Consider the following 19190-nt stretch of genomic DNA (forward strand, 5'->3'; position numbering starts at 1 on the left):
GATGTTTGGGGGTGACGGGGGCAGGTGGGGGGATGGGGGGTGTGCGAGGGTCTGTGGGGTGTTTGGGGGGATGTTTGGGGGTGACGGGGGCAGGTGGGGGGATGGGGGGTGTGCGAGGGTCTGTGGGGTGTTTGGGGGCCGTGTGTGTTTAGGAGGGCCGAGGATGACTCGGGTGGGGGATGGGGGATGAAGGGGGAATGGGAGGGGGTGGGGAGGGGGTGGAGGGGTGGAAGTGAAACGGATGGCTGGGGATGGGTGATCTGGGGGAAGTTTTAGGGCCGGGCCAGTGACTTGTGGGGGGATGTGGAGTGTCAGGGAGTGTGGGGGTGCTTGGGGGGCATGTGGGATGTATAGAAGGGATCAGGGGTGTGAGTAGTATGAGGGGGTCAGGGGTGTGTAGGGGGGCTGTGGGCGTGTATGAGGAGCTGTGAGGTGTATAGAGGGGATCAGGGCTGTGGGGGTGTCTTGGAGGATCAGTAAGTCCCTGGGCTGCGGGGTGGGCAGCATGTGGGGTGGGGGTCTCTGTGGGGCTCTGAGCTTCAGGAGGTGTCGGGGGTGTGTGGACACCCCAGATGGGCACCGTGCTGGATAAAACTGGCTAAAAATCCCCTTTCTGCCTTATTTTTAGGGCTCTGTTCACCTATGAAGGCAACAGCAATGACCTGCGGGTGGCTGGCTCTGGAGGTGAGCGTGTTGGGGTCTGTCCCCCCATTCCTGTGGGTCTGGGGGCTTCCAGGGCTTCTGTCACTCTGCCTGCTTGGGATGTCAGGGGGTTTTTAACCCCTGAGGGTGTTTTGGGGAGTGCCCTTGGTGGTTGGACAAGGGTGGCAGCTGTGTCGGGGTGTCCAGTGTGATTTTAGAGTGAGGAATATGGAGCAGAGACTTGCTGGCAGCTCTGCTTCTTCTTCCTTTTCATTTTCCTCCTTTCCCAAGGATCCAGAGTTTGGACCCTGGTTGCTCTGTGCATTTCTGAAGTATTTTAGATCCCGGATTTAGGCAGGACCATGTGGCTCTCCAGCCGTTCACCCGGCTGGGGCTCCCACTAAATGCTCCTGAAGCCTCTCACATCCAATTCTCTCCTTCTCATGATTAGGTTTTTTTTATTTTTTATCTGACTACTGGTTCCCACTGAAACGCTCCTGGCTGGGAAGCCAAAACTATTGGGAAGCAGCGCAATAGAGGGTTTCCCCACTCTAGGTATTTGTATCCTCTTATCCCTCCCTGGCTTCTTCCCTAATTTCCAGGTGTTTCTCCCAACCCACAGAGCACTATGGAAGTTTCTGGGATGCTCTGCAGGGCCTGGCGGAGCCCATGGAGCCAGGGCCATGGTGCTGGGGAATTTTGTTCAGGAAAAGCTCTTGTTGAGCCACAGATGAGGGTTTTGGGGAGCTGCAGAGGGTGTGCCCCGAGCTCCTCACAGATCCCTTCTCCCTCTAGCATTCCCATCATGTCCTTCCATGCCAGCACTCACCCAACCGGCCTCAGACTTCCAGCCTTCAACTTCCCTGCTGGGTTTGGAGCCAAATTTAGAGACAAAGCATAAATATTTAATAAGGAGAGGGAAACGATCTGGGTGCTCCTGCAGTGCAGAGCAAGCTGGGCTGGGCTGTGCCCATCCTGCCAGGGCTGATCAGGGTCAGTGGCTCTTTTCCCCCCATTCAGGGCTCAGACAATCCAGTGTAGGGGGAATTGTGGTCTGGAGTAATTTTTTCAAGATGAGAGTGTGAGTTTTTCGTAGTTTTCCTCCGTTCCTGGTAGCTTTTTGGCATAGTGGGAGCAATGCTGTGCCCTTCCCATTGCTCACCCAGCCCCTGCCTGAGCCCTGTGTGGGATTTTCCCCCTGGGATTCACTTCTGAGCCCCCAAGTCTGACGCTGAGACCACCCTGGATGTGTTTAACAGCAAAGGAAGCGTCAGGGCAGAAGGAGGACAAGCAGGGCCTTGCCCCATGTCGCCCTCTTGGTTCCTTCTCTACTTCCTGTCTGACAAAGCAGGAACAAAGCTCAGCCAGTTCCTCCACCACTTCCCAGCACCATTCCTGCCCTCATGAGGTGTTTTCCGGCTGTGCCGGTGCTCGCCGGAGCATGGTTTTGTACAGGAACCTGTGGGCAGAACTGGCAGCTGCCTGCTCTCATTAAAGCCTCTAATTAATCTGGGGGTGTGAGCAGCTCCTTCCCCTTCTCTGCCATCCCTTCACTTGGTTACAGATCCAGGATCTTTCTGTATGGGGTTTGTGAAAGCCTGAGGAAGAGGAACTGGGTGATGAAGGCTGCCGAGAATGGGGGTGGGTGAGAGAAGGCTGGGGCTTGGCTCCCAAATAATTATGTGGATGACAAATGATCAGGTGATGGAAGGACCAGGGTAAACACTGGGGGGTCTGAGACGATCCTGTGGTAGGACATCCCCAAATCTCACGGGGATAATCTCCAGGGAATAGGGGGCTGGGAGCTGCAGCCTCCATGGGTTTGGCTGTTCCCAGCATGTGTGTGGAATGGACTGGACTCACCCCCTCTCCTTCCTCCCGGGGCAGACGGGGGGCTGGAGGAGATGGTGGAGGAGCTCAACAGCGGGAAGGTGATGTACGGCTTCTGCCGGGTGAAGGATCCCAACTCCGGGCTGCCCAAATACGTCCTCATCAACTGGGTGAGTGGGGATGGACCCCAGTTTATCGGGGAGGGAACTGGAGCCCCTGTGCCCAGGCTGGGAGAGCTGGGGGTGTCCAGCCTGGAGAAGAGAAGGTTCTGGGGACACCTTGGTGCCCCTTCCAGTGCCTGAAGAGCCTCCAAGAGATCTGGAGAGAGAGTCAGGCTCGATCCAGGTGCTGCTGCCATGGATCCAGCTGGGATGGGCTCAGGTGAGCCGATGGTTTCTCTTTACAGACAGGTGAAGGTGTCAATGACGTGCGGAAAGGAGCCTGCGCCAACCACGTCAGCACCGTGGCCAACTTCCTAAAGGTCTGATCCTCCCCATGTCCTCCCTTAGGGAATCATGGAATGCTTTGAGTTGAAGAGACATTATAGACCATTCAGTTCCAGCCCCCTGCCATGGGCAGTGACACTTTCTACTTAGACCAGGTTGTCCAAAAAATCTGTCTGGAGATTTTCTCCATCTCACCAGAACCCTTTTCCTTCCCTTGGGGGCTCCGGGAGTGCAGACAGGACCCACCAGGGCAAGGTGGTGGGTTTGGGGGCTCCCAGAGTGACCCCTTCACCCCTGTGCTGGTTCTTTCTGCTCAGGGGGCTCATGTCACCATCAACGCCCGGGCAGAGGAGGATGTGGAGCCTGAACTCATCATGGAGAAAGTGGCCAAGGCCTCTGGAGCCAACTACAGCTTCCACAAGGAGAGCAGCAAGTTCCAGGATTCAGGGCCTCAGGCTCCTGTGGTGAGTTGAATCCAGGAGGGTTTTGGGGTGGTCCCTCTGGATGAGGGAAGGTCTGGGACCACTCTCATCCAGTGATGGAAGTGGCTCCCTGGGCATTGACACATCCATGGAATGTTCAGCCTGGAGAAGGGAAGGCTCCAGGGAGACCTTAGAGCCCCTTCCAGTGCCCAAAGGGATTCCAAGAGAGCTGGAGAGGGACTTTGGAGAAGGACCTGGAGTGACGGGACAAGAGGCAGTGGGTTTACACTGACAGGGCAGGTTCAAAGCGTGGAATCACGGAATGGATGGGTTGGAAGGGACCTTAAAGCTCATCCAGTTCCACCCCCCTGCCCCCCTCCACAAGACCAGATTGCTCCAAGTCCTGTCCAACCTGGCCTTGGACAGCTTCTCTGGCCAACCTGTGCCAGGGCCTGCAATTGCCCATTTTTGGCAACATACACGTTGCTGGCCTCACCCAACCCTTCTTTGAATTTTGGGGCAAAGCATCAGGTTATAGGAACTTCTTAGAAGAAGTCTCAGACTGTGCTGATTTGGGCTGATTTTTGACAAAAAATGCAAAAATGGTGATTTGTCTGTGCCTTCCCTCCCCAGGGCTCCGTCTACCAGAAGACAAACGCGATGTCCGAAATCAAGCGGGTCAATAAGGATAATTTCTGGGCCAAAGCAGAGGTGAGCACATGCCTCAGAGCACGAAGACTTTGGATTTAGCTGGAGATTACTCTCCACATGCTGTGTTCCCTGTCTGGGAATCGGATAATGCTGCCTGGAATCAGAGATCCAGAGCTCAGGGAAGTGCAGAGCTGCTGCCTTCGGGTGCTCAGGGAGGAGGGGCTGAGTCCTGAAGAGGAAGGTGCTCCTTTTTCTCATCTGAGTTTGGCTCAGGGCTGCTGGGATGGGCACGGGGGAGGGGGGCTGGGGTGCACCCCAGCTCCAAACAAACCCTGTTTGGGTGAGGAAACTGATTTTTGTCCCCTCTGAAGGCTGCCCTGTGTTTCCTTCCCCTTTCATGTTGGGTTTTACTGGGGTTTAATGATGTGTGAACCTTCTGGCTGGGGGCCACCAGCCCTGGGACCTGCTGTGTGCCCTGGGATGCAGAGGGCTGGGGGCAGTGCCTGTGACCCCCACCCCTCCATGCCTGTGTGCCCTCAGAAGGATGAGGAGAACCGGCGGCTGGAGGAGAAGAGGAGGGCGGAGGAGGAGCGGCAGCGGCTGGAGCGGGAGCGGCGGGAGCGGGAGCTGCAGGAGGCGGCAGGGAGGGAGCAGAGGTTCAAAGCCAGATCCAGTGAAATCGAAGCCCAGAAGTGAGTGGGATGTTGGGAATGATTCCAAGAGGCCATCCTGCCCTCTGGGGTCTCTCAGTGGTGCTGGGTATCCTTGTCACCATGTATGTGAGCTATCCCGACTCCTGCAGAGGTTGTTCCTCAGGGAATGGTGGATCATGTCCATACATTCCTCACTGCTGGAATTCCTGCAATCCCAGGAAATCTCCTTTAAGGGAGCATATGTGGAAAGGATTTTGCTCTGGGTTGGAGGGAGCATCTCCCTAGCTCTCCTTGCCCACTCGTCCCCCTCTTGCTTCCCAAACTCCTCCCTAACACCCATGGCCCCTGTTTTTGGGGTGCTGGAGGTCTAGGCTGGCTTTGGGGGAATCTGAGCCCTGAGGGACTGCAGGGAAGTCTGCTTGGCCCCCACATCTGGATGCTCATGTCCATATCCCTGAGGAAGAGATTTCTCTGGATTAATCCCAATATTTGGAGCTGCTCCTGCCCCTCTCACAATGTTCCTCTCTCCAAGGGTGACCTGTGACTCCTCATCTGGCCCCAAAGTGAGGGGGAGTGTCCCCAGAGTGAGGGGGACATCCTTCCTGTGCTCTTCCCAGGGAGCTGCAATGGGCTGAGGTCCCAAATCCTTGGTTTTAACCCCAGTTTGTCCCCACAGGAGACTCCAGCAGCAACAGGAGGCTGAGAACAGGGACAGGGAGCAGCAGCAATGGGTGAGCTCTGGCGTTGGCCCCAGGCGAGGTTTATCCATGATGGAGGGGATAGAGACCCGGGATAGGACAAGTGGAAATGGCCAGGTTGCACAGGGGAGGTTTAGGTTGGATATTGGGAGAATTCCTTCATGGTAAAGGGCTGCCCAGGGCAGTGGTGGAGTCCCCAGCCCTGGAAGGATTTAAAAGACACGTGGATGTGGCACATGGGGACATGGGTGGCCTTGGCAGTGCTGGGGAAACAGTTGGGCTTGGTGATCTCAGAGGGCTTTTCCAATCTGAATCATTCCATGATTCCATGAAACCAAGTGCCTTTTCTCAGCCTCCCTCCCAGATCCAGGGTTTCCTCTCCATTCCCCCTCCATCGCCATGTGAGTTCCTTGGGTCCAGAGGAGGCAGGATGGGGCTGGAGGGACTGGAGTGGGCAGAAGAGGCAGGATGGGGATAGGATGATGCTGGAAGGAACTGGATGGGGCTGGAGCAGCTGGATGTGTCCAGAGTGGGCTAGCTCAGCACCCAGACCCTCTCTTGGTGCTGCAGAAGGAGCAGGCTGAGGAGTACGAGACCCGACAGAGGAAGGGCTTCAAGAGAAGCGAGTCAGTGGAGAAAGCCCAGGTATGGAGCTGGGAGCGCTCTGGGGGGTGTCTGCCTCGGCTCTGTCCCCCCTGCTGCTGCTCTGTGACCTTGACGTGGCCTCTGGGCCCTTCCCTGGGCAGGAGGCTGCGACTCTGATTGCACAGAGAGCCGTGAATCCCCGCGACATCTTCAAGCAGAGGGAGAGAGCGGGGCCGGGGGACATGGGGACACCAACCCAGCCAGGTACGGTGTGAGGGGACACAGGGAGGGTGGCACAGCCAGGTGTGAGGGGTGTGAGGGGACGCAGGGAGGGTGATGGGGGCCACCCTCAGTCCTCCACCGTGTCCCAGTGGAGCAGGGTCCCAGTGGGGTCCCAGTGGGGCAGTGATACTGTGAGGCCGCTGTTCGGGCTGAGAACAGGCAGCTCTCATCACGTCGATGTTCTTTGCTGTGGTGTCCTACCCCTAGCTCCTGCCATTTTCCAAAGTGAGGTTCCAGCTGTGCCAAGTTTTAACCACCAAGACAGAAGTTTTCCATACTCTGCCTTCCCTTCTGAACCTCAAATTTCATTTTTTTCAATGGAAGTTCAACACATTGACACCAGAAAGACACCACCATTGCAATCTATCCCGACTGCCCAAAGTTCTGCCCAAATTTTTGCATTGCCCGAGCCAAGCAGGATGTTGGAAGAGCCTGATTTGATCTCTCTGATAGAAACCAGGAAGTTTGCAAAGCAGAGCTGAGAGCGGCTGAGGAAGTCCCTGTGAGCGCATGACACCCCTGGGTGACTGCCTCCTCCTCCTCAGTGCAACCCCCTCCAAAGCACCTGAAATTGATTCATTGAATAATCACTTTTACTTGGTGACAGGAGCACAAATCCTTTCTTCCTTGGGCAGGCAAGGCATGAGTGGGAGAGGAAGAAACTCCACACTGGGAAAATGTCCTTTTTGCTGGTTAAACATCAGGGGGAGAGGGTGATTTTGAGGTATGTCATTAGGATTTGATGGTTTTCATGGAAGAAAAGGAGATAAATACCCTGCAACTGATCAGACTCAGAGGTGAGGGTAGACTGGAGTCTTGGTGCTGGTAGGGTTTGTCTGGCAATTCTTCTCCTCAGCTTTTGTTTGGTTTGGAGGTGGAGATAGAGAGATAACAGTGCACAGTTCACTCTTGCCACAGGAAATGGACTGGCAGAAACCAGTTTGCATCATCCCCTCCCAGTTTGATGTCTGTGGCATTCAGACTGCTCCAGAAATCACCCTGGAGAGCCAGTGGCAGGGTCTCCCAGCTCCTCTTCCTCCCCCAAAATCTTTTTTTTTTTTTTTTAAATTTTCCCTTGGCTGCTGCTGCTGTAACCAGTTGCCAAACTTGTTTTCCACAACCAGGATTAGAGCTGGAAAATCCTGCTTGGGAGGGTGACTCAGCAGCACCCCTGGGTGCACAGTCGTGGGCTGGGAGTCCTGCTGCCTGCCCAGCTCCTGCAGCCCCTCAGTCTCCTTTTCCAGGGAAGCTCCGCAGCCCGTTCCTGCAGAAGGAGGTGAACTCTGTGCCCAGTCCTGCCTCCCCCAGCGGGGATGTTTGGGGGTCACCTCCAGCCTCCCCAGTACCTGCAGCAGGTTCGTGCTTGGCTCCCTCCCCAGAGCTTTTCTCTGCATCTTTTCAAATAGATTCCACAAAATTGGGCATGTTGGGGCCTGGCTCAGAGACTCCATGTGTTTTTCCCATTCCTTGGACCAGGAACCCCCGTGTTTGTCTCCAGCCAGGGCTGAGTGTGATGCTGAGGTGAGGATGGTTCCTCCTAGTCCTCAGCCGAAGGCTCAGTGTCCAGGGGATGAGGATATCTCCTGCTGAAAGGCTGGAATTCAGCTCCAAGCACCCCCAGCCCCCTCCAGACCACAGGGGCTTTGATAGTCACACTTGGACTTGCCCAAAGTGCCCTGAGACACCCCCTGTGCAGGGGTTTCCCAACTCCAGAGTTAGACTGGGCTGTTTCCCTGTCCCAGTAAAGACCAGTACACGGCCACAGAGTGACAGGACAAGGAAGAATGGCTTCCTACTGCCAGAGGGCAGGGTTAGATGGGATATTGGGAAGAAATTCTTCCCTGTGAGGGTGGTGAGGCACTGGCACAGGTTGCCCAGAGAAGCTGCGGCTACCCCATCCCTGAAAGTGTCCAAGGCCAGGTTGGATGGGGCTTGGAGCAACCTGGGCTAGTGGAAGGTGCCCCTGCTTAACCACTTTCCAGTGGTTTGGGACAGGGAGCGATTCCAGAAGAGGGCTGGCTGTGCCCAGAGGTCTCCCCATGTGCTGTGGGTGGCACTGAGGGTTGGCCTTGTCCCTGAATCATGGAATCACAGGTTGGTTTGGGTTGGAAGGGATGTGAAGGACCATCTAGTTCCACCCCCCTGCCATGTGCAGGGAGGAGGTGAGGGCATAAACAAGGTGGGGGCCAGGGATGATGAGGTGTGAGGTGGGGTTTAGGGACAACAAATTGGGGGCCAGGGATGAACTGAGGACCAGGGACAAGCTGTGGGTCCAGAGATGAGGTGGGGGGCAGGGACAGGCTGAGGACCAGAGACAAGGAGAGGGCCAGGGGTGAGGCAGAGACCAGGGACAGACTGGGGCCCAGGGATGTGCCGAGGGCCAGGGCCATGCTCCAGTGTAGCCAGGCCACCATCACCACTAGATGCTGCTCTTGGCCATGGCCTCCACTCCAGCCCTTCCCCTCCACGGGAACATGGTTCATCCAGAGTAAGTTTATCCCTTCGAGTTTATCCCTTCCCTGTTGGAGATCCTGGATCTCTCCCTTATCCTTTTCACTGCTCCCTAAACCCCTGCTTGCTCTCTTCTGTGCTTCCTGCCTGCCCCATCCCATGGTCCAAGCATGCTCCATTCCCTGGCTGGACAGGAGATCTGGGGGACACCCAGCTTCCACCAGGAATGTGCTGTCACTCCAGCCTGGAGCAGGAGGCAGATGGACAAGGGAACAGGGCGTGATTTTGGTGACAGATGCCATGTTTCTCCTCAGGACGAGACTCCGGGTACAATTCTGGCGTCCCGATGTCCCGTGTGGAAGAGACGAATCTGTACGAGGAGCCTCCGGAGCCCTCAGCCATCTATGAGGAGCCTCCCCAGGTGCGTTTGGGGGGCAGGGACCCCTGAGGAGGGGCCAGAATTCATGTAGGAGAGCGTGGCTTTATCCTTTAGGATGGGTCTGGAACCCTTTTCTGGGCTAAAATCAGTAGGAGAAACCCTGGAGCTCACGTGCACTCCAGTGCATCTGCCTGGTGAGGGGGTGCTGCTGCATCCCTCCCCAGTGCTCCCAGTGGGAGACACTGGTGCTGAGCCCCTGGCACCCAGCCTGTACTCCAGGGCCGTCCAGCTGTTGTCAGTGCTCCAGAGCCAGTGAGGGGAGAGGATCCACAAGCCTCTTCAAAGCCCTTTCTCCTCCTTCTCCTGCACATCCAAACCCAGCAGAGCTGGAATTCCCAGCTATTCTTGGCGTGCTCCAATATTCTCCAGTGGCTAATAGTGGGGTTGTGCTGTGCTTCCCTTGGAGATGTGGGGCCCTTTGGTTTCCTCTCCTCTGCTCACCAAACCATCAGCATTCCAAACATCATTTTATCATTCTGGAATTTGTCTGGAAGTGTCCAGCAGATTCCAAAGGATTCCAGAGTAGATGGGCTGAGCAATCCCCTCAGCCTTTCCAGAGGAAAGCAAATGACAGCTGGCTCAGGCTCCGGCAGAAAGCTCCATGGGAAGCTGGAGCTTATCCATGGGAATTGAACCTCTCTCTGCAGGGGGGACCCCAAGGGATAAGGATCAGATTCCAGACAGGTTGTCTGCCACTGGTCTCCAGTGGTTTTGTTGGGATGAGATCTCAAGGGACAGGGATCAGTGTTGACTGGAGAGGTGGCCACCTTGACTCTTCGGCTCAGGGCTGGTTTGGTCTCCTGGGTCCCGTGGCAGAGATGTGGCGAGACTTTCCCAGAGCCCAGGTTTTATTCCGGGGGGCACCCGGGACCTCCAGCCTCTGAGCCCCAGGGGTGATCTACCTCTCTGGGTGCTTCACGTTGCTGTTTTCCTCCCTCCCTCCCTTTTCTTCTGGTAATTCCTGTTCTCCCTCTCTCCTTCCTTCCTGAAGGAACGAGCTGATGATGCCAAATACGACTATGGGCTGGAGTACCAGGAGCCGCCGGACCTGGCGGGGAAGGGGCTCTGTGCCCGAGCGCTCTACGACTACCAGGCTGGTGAGACCCACAGCCATTCCCTGTGTCCTGCCACTCCAGGCCCTTGTCCAAAGTCCCTCTCCAGCTCTCTTGGAGCCCCTTTAGGCACGGGAAGGGGCTCTCAGGTCTCCCCAGAGCCTTCTCTCCTCCAAGTGAACACACCCAGCTCTCCCAGCCTGTCCCCAGAGCAGAGGGGCTCCAGCCCTCGGGGCATCTCTGAGACTTCCTTTAGACTTGCTCCAGCAGCTCCACACTCCTCTTATGTTGGAAACCCCAGAGCTGGGAGGGTACAGGTGGTCTGACCCCCCCTCCTTCTCTCTATTCCATTCCAGCTGATGACACCGAGATCTCCTTTGATCCTGAGAACATCATCACCAACATCGAGATGATTGACGAGGGTTGGTGGCGTGGCTACGGCCCTGATGGTCACTTTGGCATGTTCCCTGCCAACTACGTGGAACTGATAGAGTAGGGGGGACTGGCGGGGGGGCTGGTGGGGGGCTCCAGACCCCTGGGACTGCTCCAGACCCCTGGGACCATTCCAGCCTCCTGGGACCACTCAGCTCCTGCCTGATTCTTCCAAATGACGTGTGGCTTTTTCTTCTTCTCTCTTTCTTTCTCTCTCTAAGTGAAGTGCCATTCCCCACTCCCTGGGCAGTGGGGTCCCCCCAGGTGCTGCCCCCCTGCCCCCCATAGCTGCCCTTGGGTGGGTGAAGGGTCCATCCTACCCTGAGCCCCACAGTGCTGGTCTCCCCTTCCTCCCTTGGCTTTGGAGTGGGATGGAGGGAGGTGGCAAATCCCTCACAGGGCATTTTCAGGGAACAAATTACCTCCCCCCTGCACTCTCTCTCACCCTGTGACCTTGGACCTGCTGCAGCCACACCGGAGAAGCCACTTTCCCAATTTTATTTCACCAGCAAAGCTCATCAGAATGGTTTTGGCATCACCAGGAGAGCTGAATCCTGGCTCTGTTCCCCCCCAACCCTGACCACCCCGAGCTCGCCACACGTGAACCTGTTTTCCTCCCTGCTCTCCCCACCAGAGGGTTTCCCTTCCCTCTCCCCAAATCATGCTCCAGGGATTTAAATTGGGAGTGAATAAGCTCCCCTACAGTGCAGATCCAGCCAGGCCAAGCGGGTGGGACCTCCCCCATTACCCCAAATTCACTGTGAACAAGGAAAAGCCCAGCCCCTTCCCCACATTGAGTTTCCCACCTCAGTGTCACTTTAGGAGTAAAAGGAGAGGATGGGGTTTGAGGTGTCAGGGGGTCCTGGCTCACCCACTCCTCCCACTGGGGAACATGGTGGCTCCTCTAAGTCCCTCCCCTGGGCTCCTTCCCCCTCCCTCTCCCCCCACCTCAGGCCCTCCCCAGCTACAATAAAAGGGCTTTTCCTTGGTGATGGATGTGAAAGGATGTGGGTGGGAATTGGGGTGGAATGCCAAGGGTTTGGTGCCCCTAATGCCAGACGTGTTGTCACATCAGATTGTCATGAGCAGGGGCCAAGGGAGGGGTAACTGGGGACATAATTAGTTCCAACACTAATTATCTGGGTCTAATGAGGGAGGGAGCAGCCAGCAGTGATGGGGGTTGCAGGGTCTGGCTGGCCCCAGGGTGGTGAGGGGATTTGGGGGTGTTGTTGGTGACACTGAGGGTTTGGGGACACAGGGACTGTGGAGAGAGCAGAGGGTGGGACATTCGAGGATGTGGACATGGAGGTACACTGGGCATTTGGAGGTATCAGGGACTTGAGCACACGGGTGATTTGGGGACGTGGGGGATGCAGGGTGGCAGCCAGTTGGGAGCCATCTCCCACCTTTCCCAACCACTTCGGGGTCAGGTGGTCACACAAGGACTGAGGCTCCTGGTCACTCTGGGTGCTGCCAGCCCCTGGGGACATCCTGTAGCTGTGGGTATCACCTCATGGGGCAGAGGGCTGGTGCCCTGGTGACACAGGTGGCCCTGTAGGGTACCATGTGGGGTGTCATCACACCAGGGTGGTGGGGACACCTTCGTCCCCTGCAGGGCCATTGCCCTGTCCTGAGTCCCCTAGTGTCCCCCCATCCCCAGGGCTGGTACCACACCCAGAGCAGCCAGACACAGGATGTGGCACTGTCCCTTTATTCTCCGGGGCCCTGGGCAAGGGGTGAGATGCATGGGCACGGGGTGGGCACAGCGTGGCACAGGCACACTCAGGAAGGTGGTCAGGGGTGCAGGTGGCCCAGTTATGGCAGCAGTGGCAGGGGGAAGGTGTATTGTGGGCATGGCGTGGCTTGGGATGGTGTAGGGATGGGGATGGAGGTAGGCACAGGGTGGGCAAAGGAGTGGGGATGACAGGATGGCACAGGGGCAGGGATGACATGGGTTTGGGGATGGTGTGGAGGAGGGATGGCATGGGATGCGGTTGGCATAAGAAGGAGATGGCTTGGACTTGGGGATGAGGTAGGGATGGGGAAGGAAGTGATGTGGACATGGGGATGGCACAGGGATGGACAGGGATGATGTGGGCATGGGAGGGGCAAAGGGATGGGGATGACACAGGGAATGGCACAGGAAGGGGGATGACACGGGCTTGGGGATGGCAGGAGACGGTTGTGGCAAGGACACGGGGTGGGCAAAGGCACAGGGATAGCACAGCAATGGAGATGGCATGGGCTTGGCATGGGTTGTCAAGGATGTGATGCACAAGGATGTGAGTGACAATGGCATGGGGATGGGATGGGCAAAGACACAGGCATAGGGATGGCTGAGCAGGGCACAAGCATTGCAGGGAGCTGGCACAGCCAGCATAAGCCTGGTGACACCCTGGACTGGGCACTGGCCCCATGGGCACCTGCTGCTCACTTCCAGCTGGTGAAGAACTGCTTGAAGAGGGGCGTCTCGCAGCCCTGGGGTAGGATTTCCACCTGCCGGGACAGCAATGGGGACAGGGACGGGACAGGGATCGGGAGGGGGTGATGCTTCCCATGCCAGCCCCCGGGCACCCCTCACCACTGCACCCACCTGTGTCTGGGGCGGGTGGCCCATGCGGGCGATCACCTCCTCGGCCACCCTGAGGGCTGCACGGCGCTCCTGCTCATTGGCCTTGCGCCCTGCGGTGGGGATGTCAGAGCCGTTCTGGGCATGGCCCCCGTCTCCATGTCACCCTGTGTCCCCACCCCAGGCACCTTTCCAGACGTAGACCTTCCCGCCAGCGCCGTTGTCCAGCACGAAGCAGTCATCGGGGCAGAGCAGGCTCTGGCTGAAGGGGCTGCCAGCGGCCACCTGGGTCAGGTCCATGCGCCCCGTCACGTCCGACACCTGCCCGTGGAGGGGACGTCACTGCAAGGTCACCCAGAGCTGCCCCAGCCCGGTGTCCTCCCACCCAGCCACTGCAGCATTCCCCATCCATGCCTGCCTCAGGGCATCCACTGTGTCCCCAGGCCATGCCCAGCCTCATATGCTCTCTGGGGCCACCAAGGTGTGTCTGCTGGCCATGCACAGCTCCCTGTGGCTTTCCTAGAACCACTGGAGTGTCCCCTGGTTGTCCACAGCTTCACGTATGCCCAGGGGCCACCACAGTGTCCCCTGGTGTTGCCCAGTCCCACGTCTCCCATGGGACCACTGCACTGTCCCTGGCCATGCCTGACCCTAGAATCACCATGGTGTCCCCTGGCCATCTCCATCCCTGTGCCCTCCATGGTGACGCTCAGCCATGCCCAGCCCTGGTGCCACGGGGGTGTCCTGCCATGTCCTTGCCTTGTAGAGCACGGCTGCCCCCGTGTTGCTCCGGTCAGCTGCCACGTCCTCCTCGGGGCTGCCCTCCTGCAAGGGGGGCTTGGGGCCCAGCACCTGCCAGGGGACAAGATGGGGGTGTCACAGAGCCACCCCAGGGACACCCACGTCCCCCTCTCCTCCCAGTGAGGACGTACCTGGACCATCTCGGGTGGCTCCTCGCCGTCCACCACGATCTCCAGGCGTGCCTTGCCACCCCGCTCGCTGTCCCGGATGGCCACAGCCAGCTCCTGCGCCCTGCTGCGCTCCAGGACGTTGCTCCGGGCCCCACACCACACGAAAAGGGTCTGGGGACAGGGAGGGGAACAGTGGTGATGGAGCCACCCCACAGTGGTCCCCAACCTGCCTCAGCCAGGCTGGGGATGGAGCAGCCGCGGGGGTTGAAGCTGGTCCAGGAAGATGCTGCGATGGGCAGAGGGACACTGCAATGGATGGACAGACACCCCAACCATCAAACCCCGCTCCGGATAGGGGGACACCCCAAGAGGTCAGTGGGCACCCAAGAGACAGACAGACACCCCAACAGATAGACACCCCAAAAATGAGGCAGACACCCCTGCAGATGGCTGGGCGCTTGGAGAGATGGACAGACACCCCAACAGAAGGACAAACAGCCAGTCCTATGGAGGTACAGGTGCCCCAACCAAGAGGGACACCCCAATGAGCTGATGGATGCCCCAGAGGACAGAGGGACACATAGGACACGTTGAACTTGCCCCCTCCCCCCCACCACATGAGAAGGACCTGGGGGCCAGAGATGGGGACAGCAGGCCCAGGGAGGGGGCAAGTGCACCCCACTCACCTGTCCCAGGTCGAGGAGGAAGCAGTCCCTGGTGTTGAAGCTGGCCCAGGCTGGGTCTCGCTCACTCGCCCGGATCTTCCTCTTGCCCTTCACCTGGTACAGTTTGGGTGCAGGGCCAGGGCTGGGGCTGGGCTGGGTGGGCTTGAATGCTGAGGCCACACCACCTTCCTGCTGGCACAGGGGGCTCAGCACTCCATGGGGTGTCCAGCACCAAATGGGGGTGGCAAACACTCAGCATGGATAGTTAGCACCTGGAGGGGATGCTGAGCACCACATGGGTGTGCTGAGCACTTGATGGGGTGCCCAGCACCCAGTGGGGATGACAAGCATCCAGCATGAATGTGAACACCCAGAAGGGATGCTGAGCACCTTCTGAGGGTGCCCAGCACCCAGTGGGGGTCCCTCTTGCACAGCACAGATGAAGCAGAGTAGTGAGGGTGTGGAGAGCCCAGCGGTGACACTGAGCACCCATCTGGGGTGCTGGAAGCCTGGTTGGGGTGCTGCATACTGGGAGGACCCCAAGTGCCGCTGGGCACCCCAGTACCTGGTAGGTGAGGCCGTGGGGGAAGTACTCCATGAAGAGGTCAGACTCGTTGCCCTGCACCTCACGGTGAGTGACGGGGCGCTCGCCTAGCAGAGAGCTCAGCTGGGTGGAGAGGAGGGCACAGGCGCCCCGCTCGTCCTGCGAGGAGTCCCGGCCTGTGGGCAGCCAGGTCAGCACCCAACCCCACCTGCCCCTGGAGCCCCACAGCCCCCCCGGCGCTCACCCATCCACAGGTGGAGGTGGGCGCGCTCCTCTGGCCCGTTGTGCAGCACCAGGTAAGAATCCCCGGAGAAGAAAATCCCCCGGGCAGCCTCGGGGACCTCCACGGGCCGCAGCTGCTCCACCCGCCAGATGTGCAGCCCCGGGAGAGTGGCTGCAGGGCCGAAAGGGGAACCACTGTGGGGCAGGCAGGGGTGAGAGGGGGGCAATCAGGGAAGGGGGGGTAGTGGGGAGGGGATGTACCTTTTGGGGAGCGCGGTGTACATGGCGTTGGGGTGGCAGAGATGGGTGGATGGATGGACCTGTGGATGGACGGATGGGGGGACACCATGAGATGGACACAAAGGATGGAGAGCCAGAAGGTCAAGGACACCCTAGTGGACAGATTATTACCCTGAAGAACAAATGGATGCCCTAACAGATACCCAGAAGGACAAGTGGACACCCTGATGGACACCTCGATAAACAATGAGACACTCAGAAGGACAGACCGATATCTGGACAGGTACCCAGAAGGACAGAGGGACAACCCATTGCACAGAGGGACACCGTGATGGACAGATGGACACTCAGAAGGACAGACAGATGCCCCAACAGACACACAGAAGGACAGATAGACTTGCCAACAGACATCCAGAAGGCAACTGAACACACCCAGGTGGACAAATGGACACCCCGATGGACACCCAGATGGACAGAGGGGCACCTCACCAGGGAGACAGATGCCACAATGGACAGGCAGTCACCCAGAGGATGGACAGACACCCCCATGTACAGGTGGAGACCTCTATGGGTAAGGGAACACCCCCATGGACAGACACTCCGATAAATGGACACCCAGGAAGACGGACAGACACCCAATAGACAGAGGTGTCCTGATGGACAGCCAGACACCTGGAAGGGGAGACGGACACCCTAGCAGACAGACAGACCCCACGGGGGTGGGATGCCCCCAGACAGACAGACAGAGATCCCCGAGGCACACATTCCATGACGGACAGATGGACACCGCGCCAGCCCCTCCTCCGCACGAACGGACAGACCCCCCCGACGGACAGACAGACCCCCGAGGGACGCCCCGAGAAGCCCCGGCTCCGTCCAAGGCTGCGGCCGAGTGGCACCGACGGACGCCCCGACACCCGGAAGGCGCCGGCGGTGAGTCAGGAGCAGGAAAGGGTGGGGACGGGGAGGGGAGGGCGAGCAGGGGGGACGGGGCTGGGCCCCCCGGGGGGGCACGTGGCCTCGAATGGAGGGGGCACTGAGCCCTAGGACCCCCACTCTGCTGGGAGCCCCTGCCCCTATGGGCTTCCCCTCCCCTCTGGGACTCCCACCCTACTGCTGGGACCCCCACCCTCCTGAGCGCCGCCCCTGTGCAGGGGCCACCTACACTCTGCCGGGACCCCCTCCCTCCTGGACCCTTCCCCACTCTGCTGGGAGCCCCATTCCACTGACATCCCCCCTCACCCTACTGGGACTCCCACCATCCTGGGGACTGTCCTGGGGATCCCCCCCTCCTCCTGAGCGACCCCCCAACACTGCTGGATCCACCACACTCTCATGGGACCCCCCCACCCCACTGCTGGGACCCCCACCCTCCTGGATGTACCCTCCACGAGCCCCACCCTGCTGGGACCCTCATGGGACACCTCCACTCTGAGGACACTGTACCCCATCCTACTGGGACCACCCCTGTCCAGGACACACCTCTCCCCAGGACCCCCACCCGCTAGAACCCAGTGTCACCCAGAGCACAGAGTGCCACCCATGGGCCACCCCCCTGGGGGCTCACAGGCTTCTTCCCCCCTGCCAGGGGCTGGGGCAGCTTTGGGACCCTACGGGGGTTGTACTGGGAAGGGGGGACTCTACTGGGTGTGAAGACTATACTGGGAGCTGTACTGGGTGTGCTCGGGGGGGGGGCTGAACTGGAAGCGGGCTATATTGGCTGGGGGACTGTACTGGGTGGTCCACACAGGGGCTGGGATTGGAGGGGGTATACTGGGAGCTGTACTGGTGGGGTTGCACTGCAAAGTTGTGCTGATCTGTTCTGGTGAGGCTGGATTGGGAGGGGGTTGAACTGGGGGACTGTACTAGGAATGGGGGGGACTGTACTGGGTGGGGGGGGTCTACTGGGAGCTGTACTGGTAGGGCTGCACTGGGGGGGGATATTTGTACTGGGAATAGGGGGGCTGTACTGGGGGAAGGCTGTACTGCGGGGGATTCTGTAGTGGGGGAACCATGACAGCTTAGGGAGGCTGTCCTGGGAGTGGAGCTGGAAGGGGAGGTGTCACGGGGGGCTGCATGGGGTGGGGTGGAGGCTGCAGCAGAGGCTCACTGGGCTGCACTGGGAGGCACTCGGAGGTGCAGGTGGGGCCCCCCAGCTCCCGGCAGGCCCCAGCATTGCTGGACAGTGAGTCATGGCCGGGGGGAGGCACATGTGTGACGAGGGGGGGCCACGCATGTGACGAGCACGGGAGGCCTGAGCTGCCACGTGGCCCCGCCACCACCGCGGCCCAGGGAGCCTGCGGGGCCCGAGCGGGTGGGGGGCACCCAGTGCACCCCCCAACATCACCCTCTGCGCCCTCCAGCACCCCAGGGGGCACTCTAGGGGGGCACACCCCAGCCTGAACCCCCGTCCTGGGCAGGGGAAGTGTCGGAGGGGGGGTCACACGTGTGTAATGTGTGTGCAACACGTGTGCAGGACGTGTGCAGTGTGCAGTGCACGGTCTCTGCGCGTGGTCCTGCCCCACACGCAGCTCGTCCTGTGTGCTCCGTGTGCAGCGTGTGCAGGGAGCCCAGGGCACTGCCAGGCACGTGCAGGGGGTGTGCAGTGCGTGTGCCGTGTGCTGTGCATGTCTCATGTGCGGTGTCTTCACGTGTGTAGTGTGTCCATGTGCTGCTCCAGACAACGGGGTTCCTGTGTGCTGTGCCTGCAGTGTCACGGATGCCAGGGGCTGTGCCCGGTCCCAGGGCAGATGCAGCACTGGCACTTGAGGCTCCGAGCCTGCATGTGCAGCACCCACAGAGGTGCAGTGGGTACAAATGGTGCAGGGGGACAGGGGGGACAGGGAGTGCAGGGGGTTCAGGGGTTGCAGGGGGTACGGGAGTGCAGGGGGTAGTGGGGGTTCAGGGTTTACAGCAGCACAGAGCGGTGGGTGGTACAGGGGCGCAGGGGTTACAGGGGTGCAGGGTGTGCCTGCGCTGTGAGCACGGTGTCGGTGTCACTGCTGCGGGTGCAGCACCAGTGCCCAGCCCAGTGCCAGGCCTGAACCAGACGCCGCACGTGGGGCCACGGTGCCGGTGCCGTGTCGTCCTGGTCCCCACGCCGTGCCAGTGCTGATGCAATGCCAGCCCCTGCAGTCCAGGGTGCCCACAGCGCCAGTACAGTGCTGTGCCCCAGTCAGTGCCGGTGAGAGCTCGAGACCGGTCCCAGGCAGTGCCAGCGCAGTGCAGCGCGGGTCCCCTCAGTACCGGTGTCACTGCAGTGCCAGTCCCGGTGCCAGTGCAGCGCAGGTCCCCGGCAGTGCCGGTGCCGGTGCCAGTGCCGGTACCAGGCAGCGCCAGTTCCGCGCGGTGCCAGTGCGGGTCCCCGGCAGTCTCGGACCCGGTGCGGTGCCAGTACAGCATGTGGCCAGCGACAGTGGCAGTGCCGGTGCCCATCCCGTTCAGTGCCATCCAGAT

At 59.5% G+C, this 19190-nt stretch overlaps 2 protein-coding genes across 4 annotated transcripts; one reads left to right on the forward strand and one right to left on the reverse strand.

The window, feature by feature from the left end:
* The first annotated feature begins 554 nt into the window (after window positions 1-554).
* Window positions 555-11575, forward strand: DBNL (drebrin like). 2 transcript variants are annotated; one of them, XM_017837297.1, is made up of 13 exons: window positions 555-684; window positions 2530-2642; window positions 2879-2953; window positions 3236-3382; window positions 3974-4051; window positions 4532-4683; window positions 5321-5375; window positions 5913-5987; window positions 6089-6191; window positions 7454-7564; window positions 8975-9081; window positions 10091-10196; window positions 10508-11575. In XM_017837297.1, exons 2-13 carry the CDS (start codon window positions 2547-2549, stop codon window positions 10645-10647), a joined length of 1245 nt encoding a protein of 414 aa, XP_017692786.1. In that variant the 5' UTR covers window positions 555-684; window positions 2530-2546; the 3' UTR covers window positions 10648-11575. The 2 variants fall into 2 exon arrangements, with proteins under 2 accessions (XP_017692786.1, XP_017692787.1); XM_017837298.1 differs by lacking the exon at window positions 7454-7564.
* Window positions 11576-12278: 703 nt separating this feature from the next.
* CAPG (capping actin protein, gelsolin like) lies at window positions 12279-16656 on the reverse strand. Of its 2 annotated transcripts, none has more exons than XM_017837303.1 (10): window positions 16577-16656; window positions 15756-15814; window positions 15517-15689; window positions 15294-15379; window positions 14750-14917; window positions 14085-14234; window positions 13912-14004; window positions 13341-13473; window positions 13177-13265; window positions 12279-13079 (listed from the first exon to the last, which is right to left on the reverse strand). In XM_017837303.1, exons 2-10 carry the CDS (start codon window positions 15776-15778, stop codon window positions 13014-13016), a joined length of 981 nt encoding a protein of 326 aa, XP_017692792.1. In that variant the 5' UTR covers window positions 15779-15814; window positions 16577-16656; the 3' UTR covers window positions 12279-13013. The 2 variants fall into 2 exon arrangements, with proteins under 2 accessions (XP_017692792.1, XP_017692791.1); XM_017837302.1 differs by having other exon boundaries at window positions 15294-15448.
* Window positions 16657-19190: the final 2534 nt, after the last annotated feature.

The sequence above is a fragment of the Lepidothrix coronata genome, unplaced genomic scaffold (assembly GCF_001604755.1).
Source record: "Lepidothrix coronata isolate B3197 unplaced genomic scaffold, Lepidothrix_coronata-1.0 Scaffold301, whole genome shotgun sequence".
NCBI lineage: Eukaryota > Metazoa > Chordata > Aves > Passeriformes > Pipridae > Lepidothrix > Lepidothrix coronata.

What these genes read in the sequence shown, in the direction of transcription:
- DBNL (XM_017837297.1), top strand. Translation starts at nt 2,547, where the DNA reads ATGGTGGAGGAGCTCAACAGCGGGAAGGTGATGTACGGCTTCTGCCGG. An exon ending in CCGTGGCCAACTTCCTAAAG is followed by an intron (nt 2,954 to 3,235) that starts GTCTGATCCTCC and finishes CTTTCTGCTCAG; the next exon opens with GGGGCTCATGTCACCATCAA. An exon ending in AGTGAAATCGAAGCCCAGAA is followed by an intron (nt 4,684 to 5,320) that starts GTGAGTGGGATG and finishes TTGTCCCCACAG; the next exon opens with GAGACTCCAGCAGCAACAGG.
- CAPG (XM_017837302.1), bottom strand. Translation starts at nt 15,778, where the DNA reads ATGTACACCGCGCTCCCCAAAAG. An exon ending in CCACCTCCACCTGTGGATGG is followed by an intron (nt 15,449 to 15,516) that starts GTGAGCGCCGGG and finishes GGCTGCCCACAG; the next exon opens with GCCGGGACTCCTCGCAGGAC. An exon ending in GGGCAGCCGTGCTCTACAAG is followed by an intron (nt 13,474 to 13,911) that starts GCAAGGACATGG and finishes CTCCACGGGCAG; the next exon opens with GTGTCGGACGTGACGGGGCG.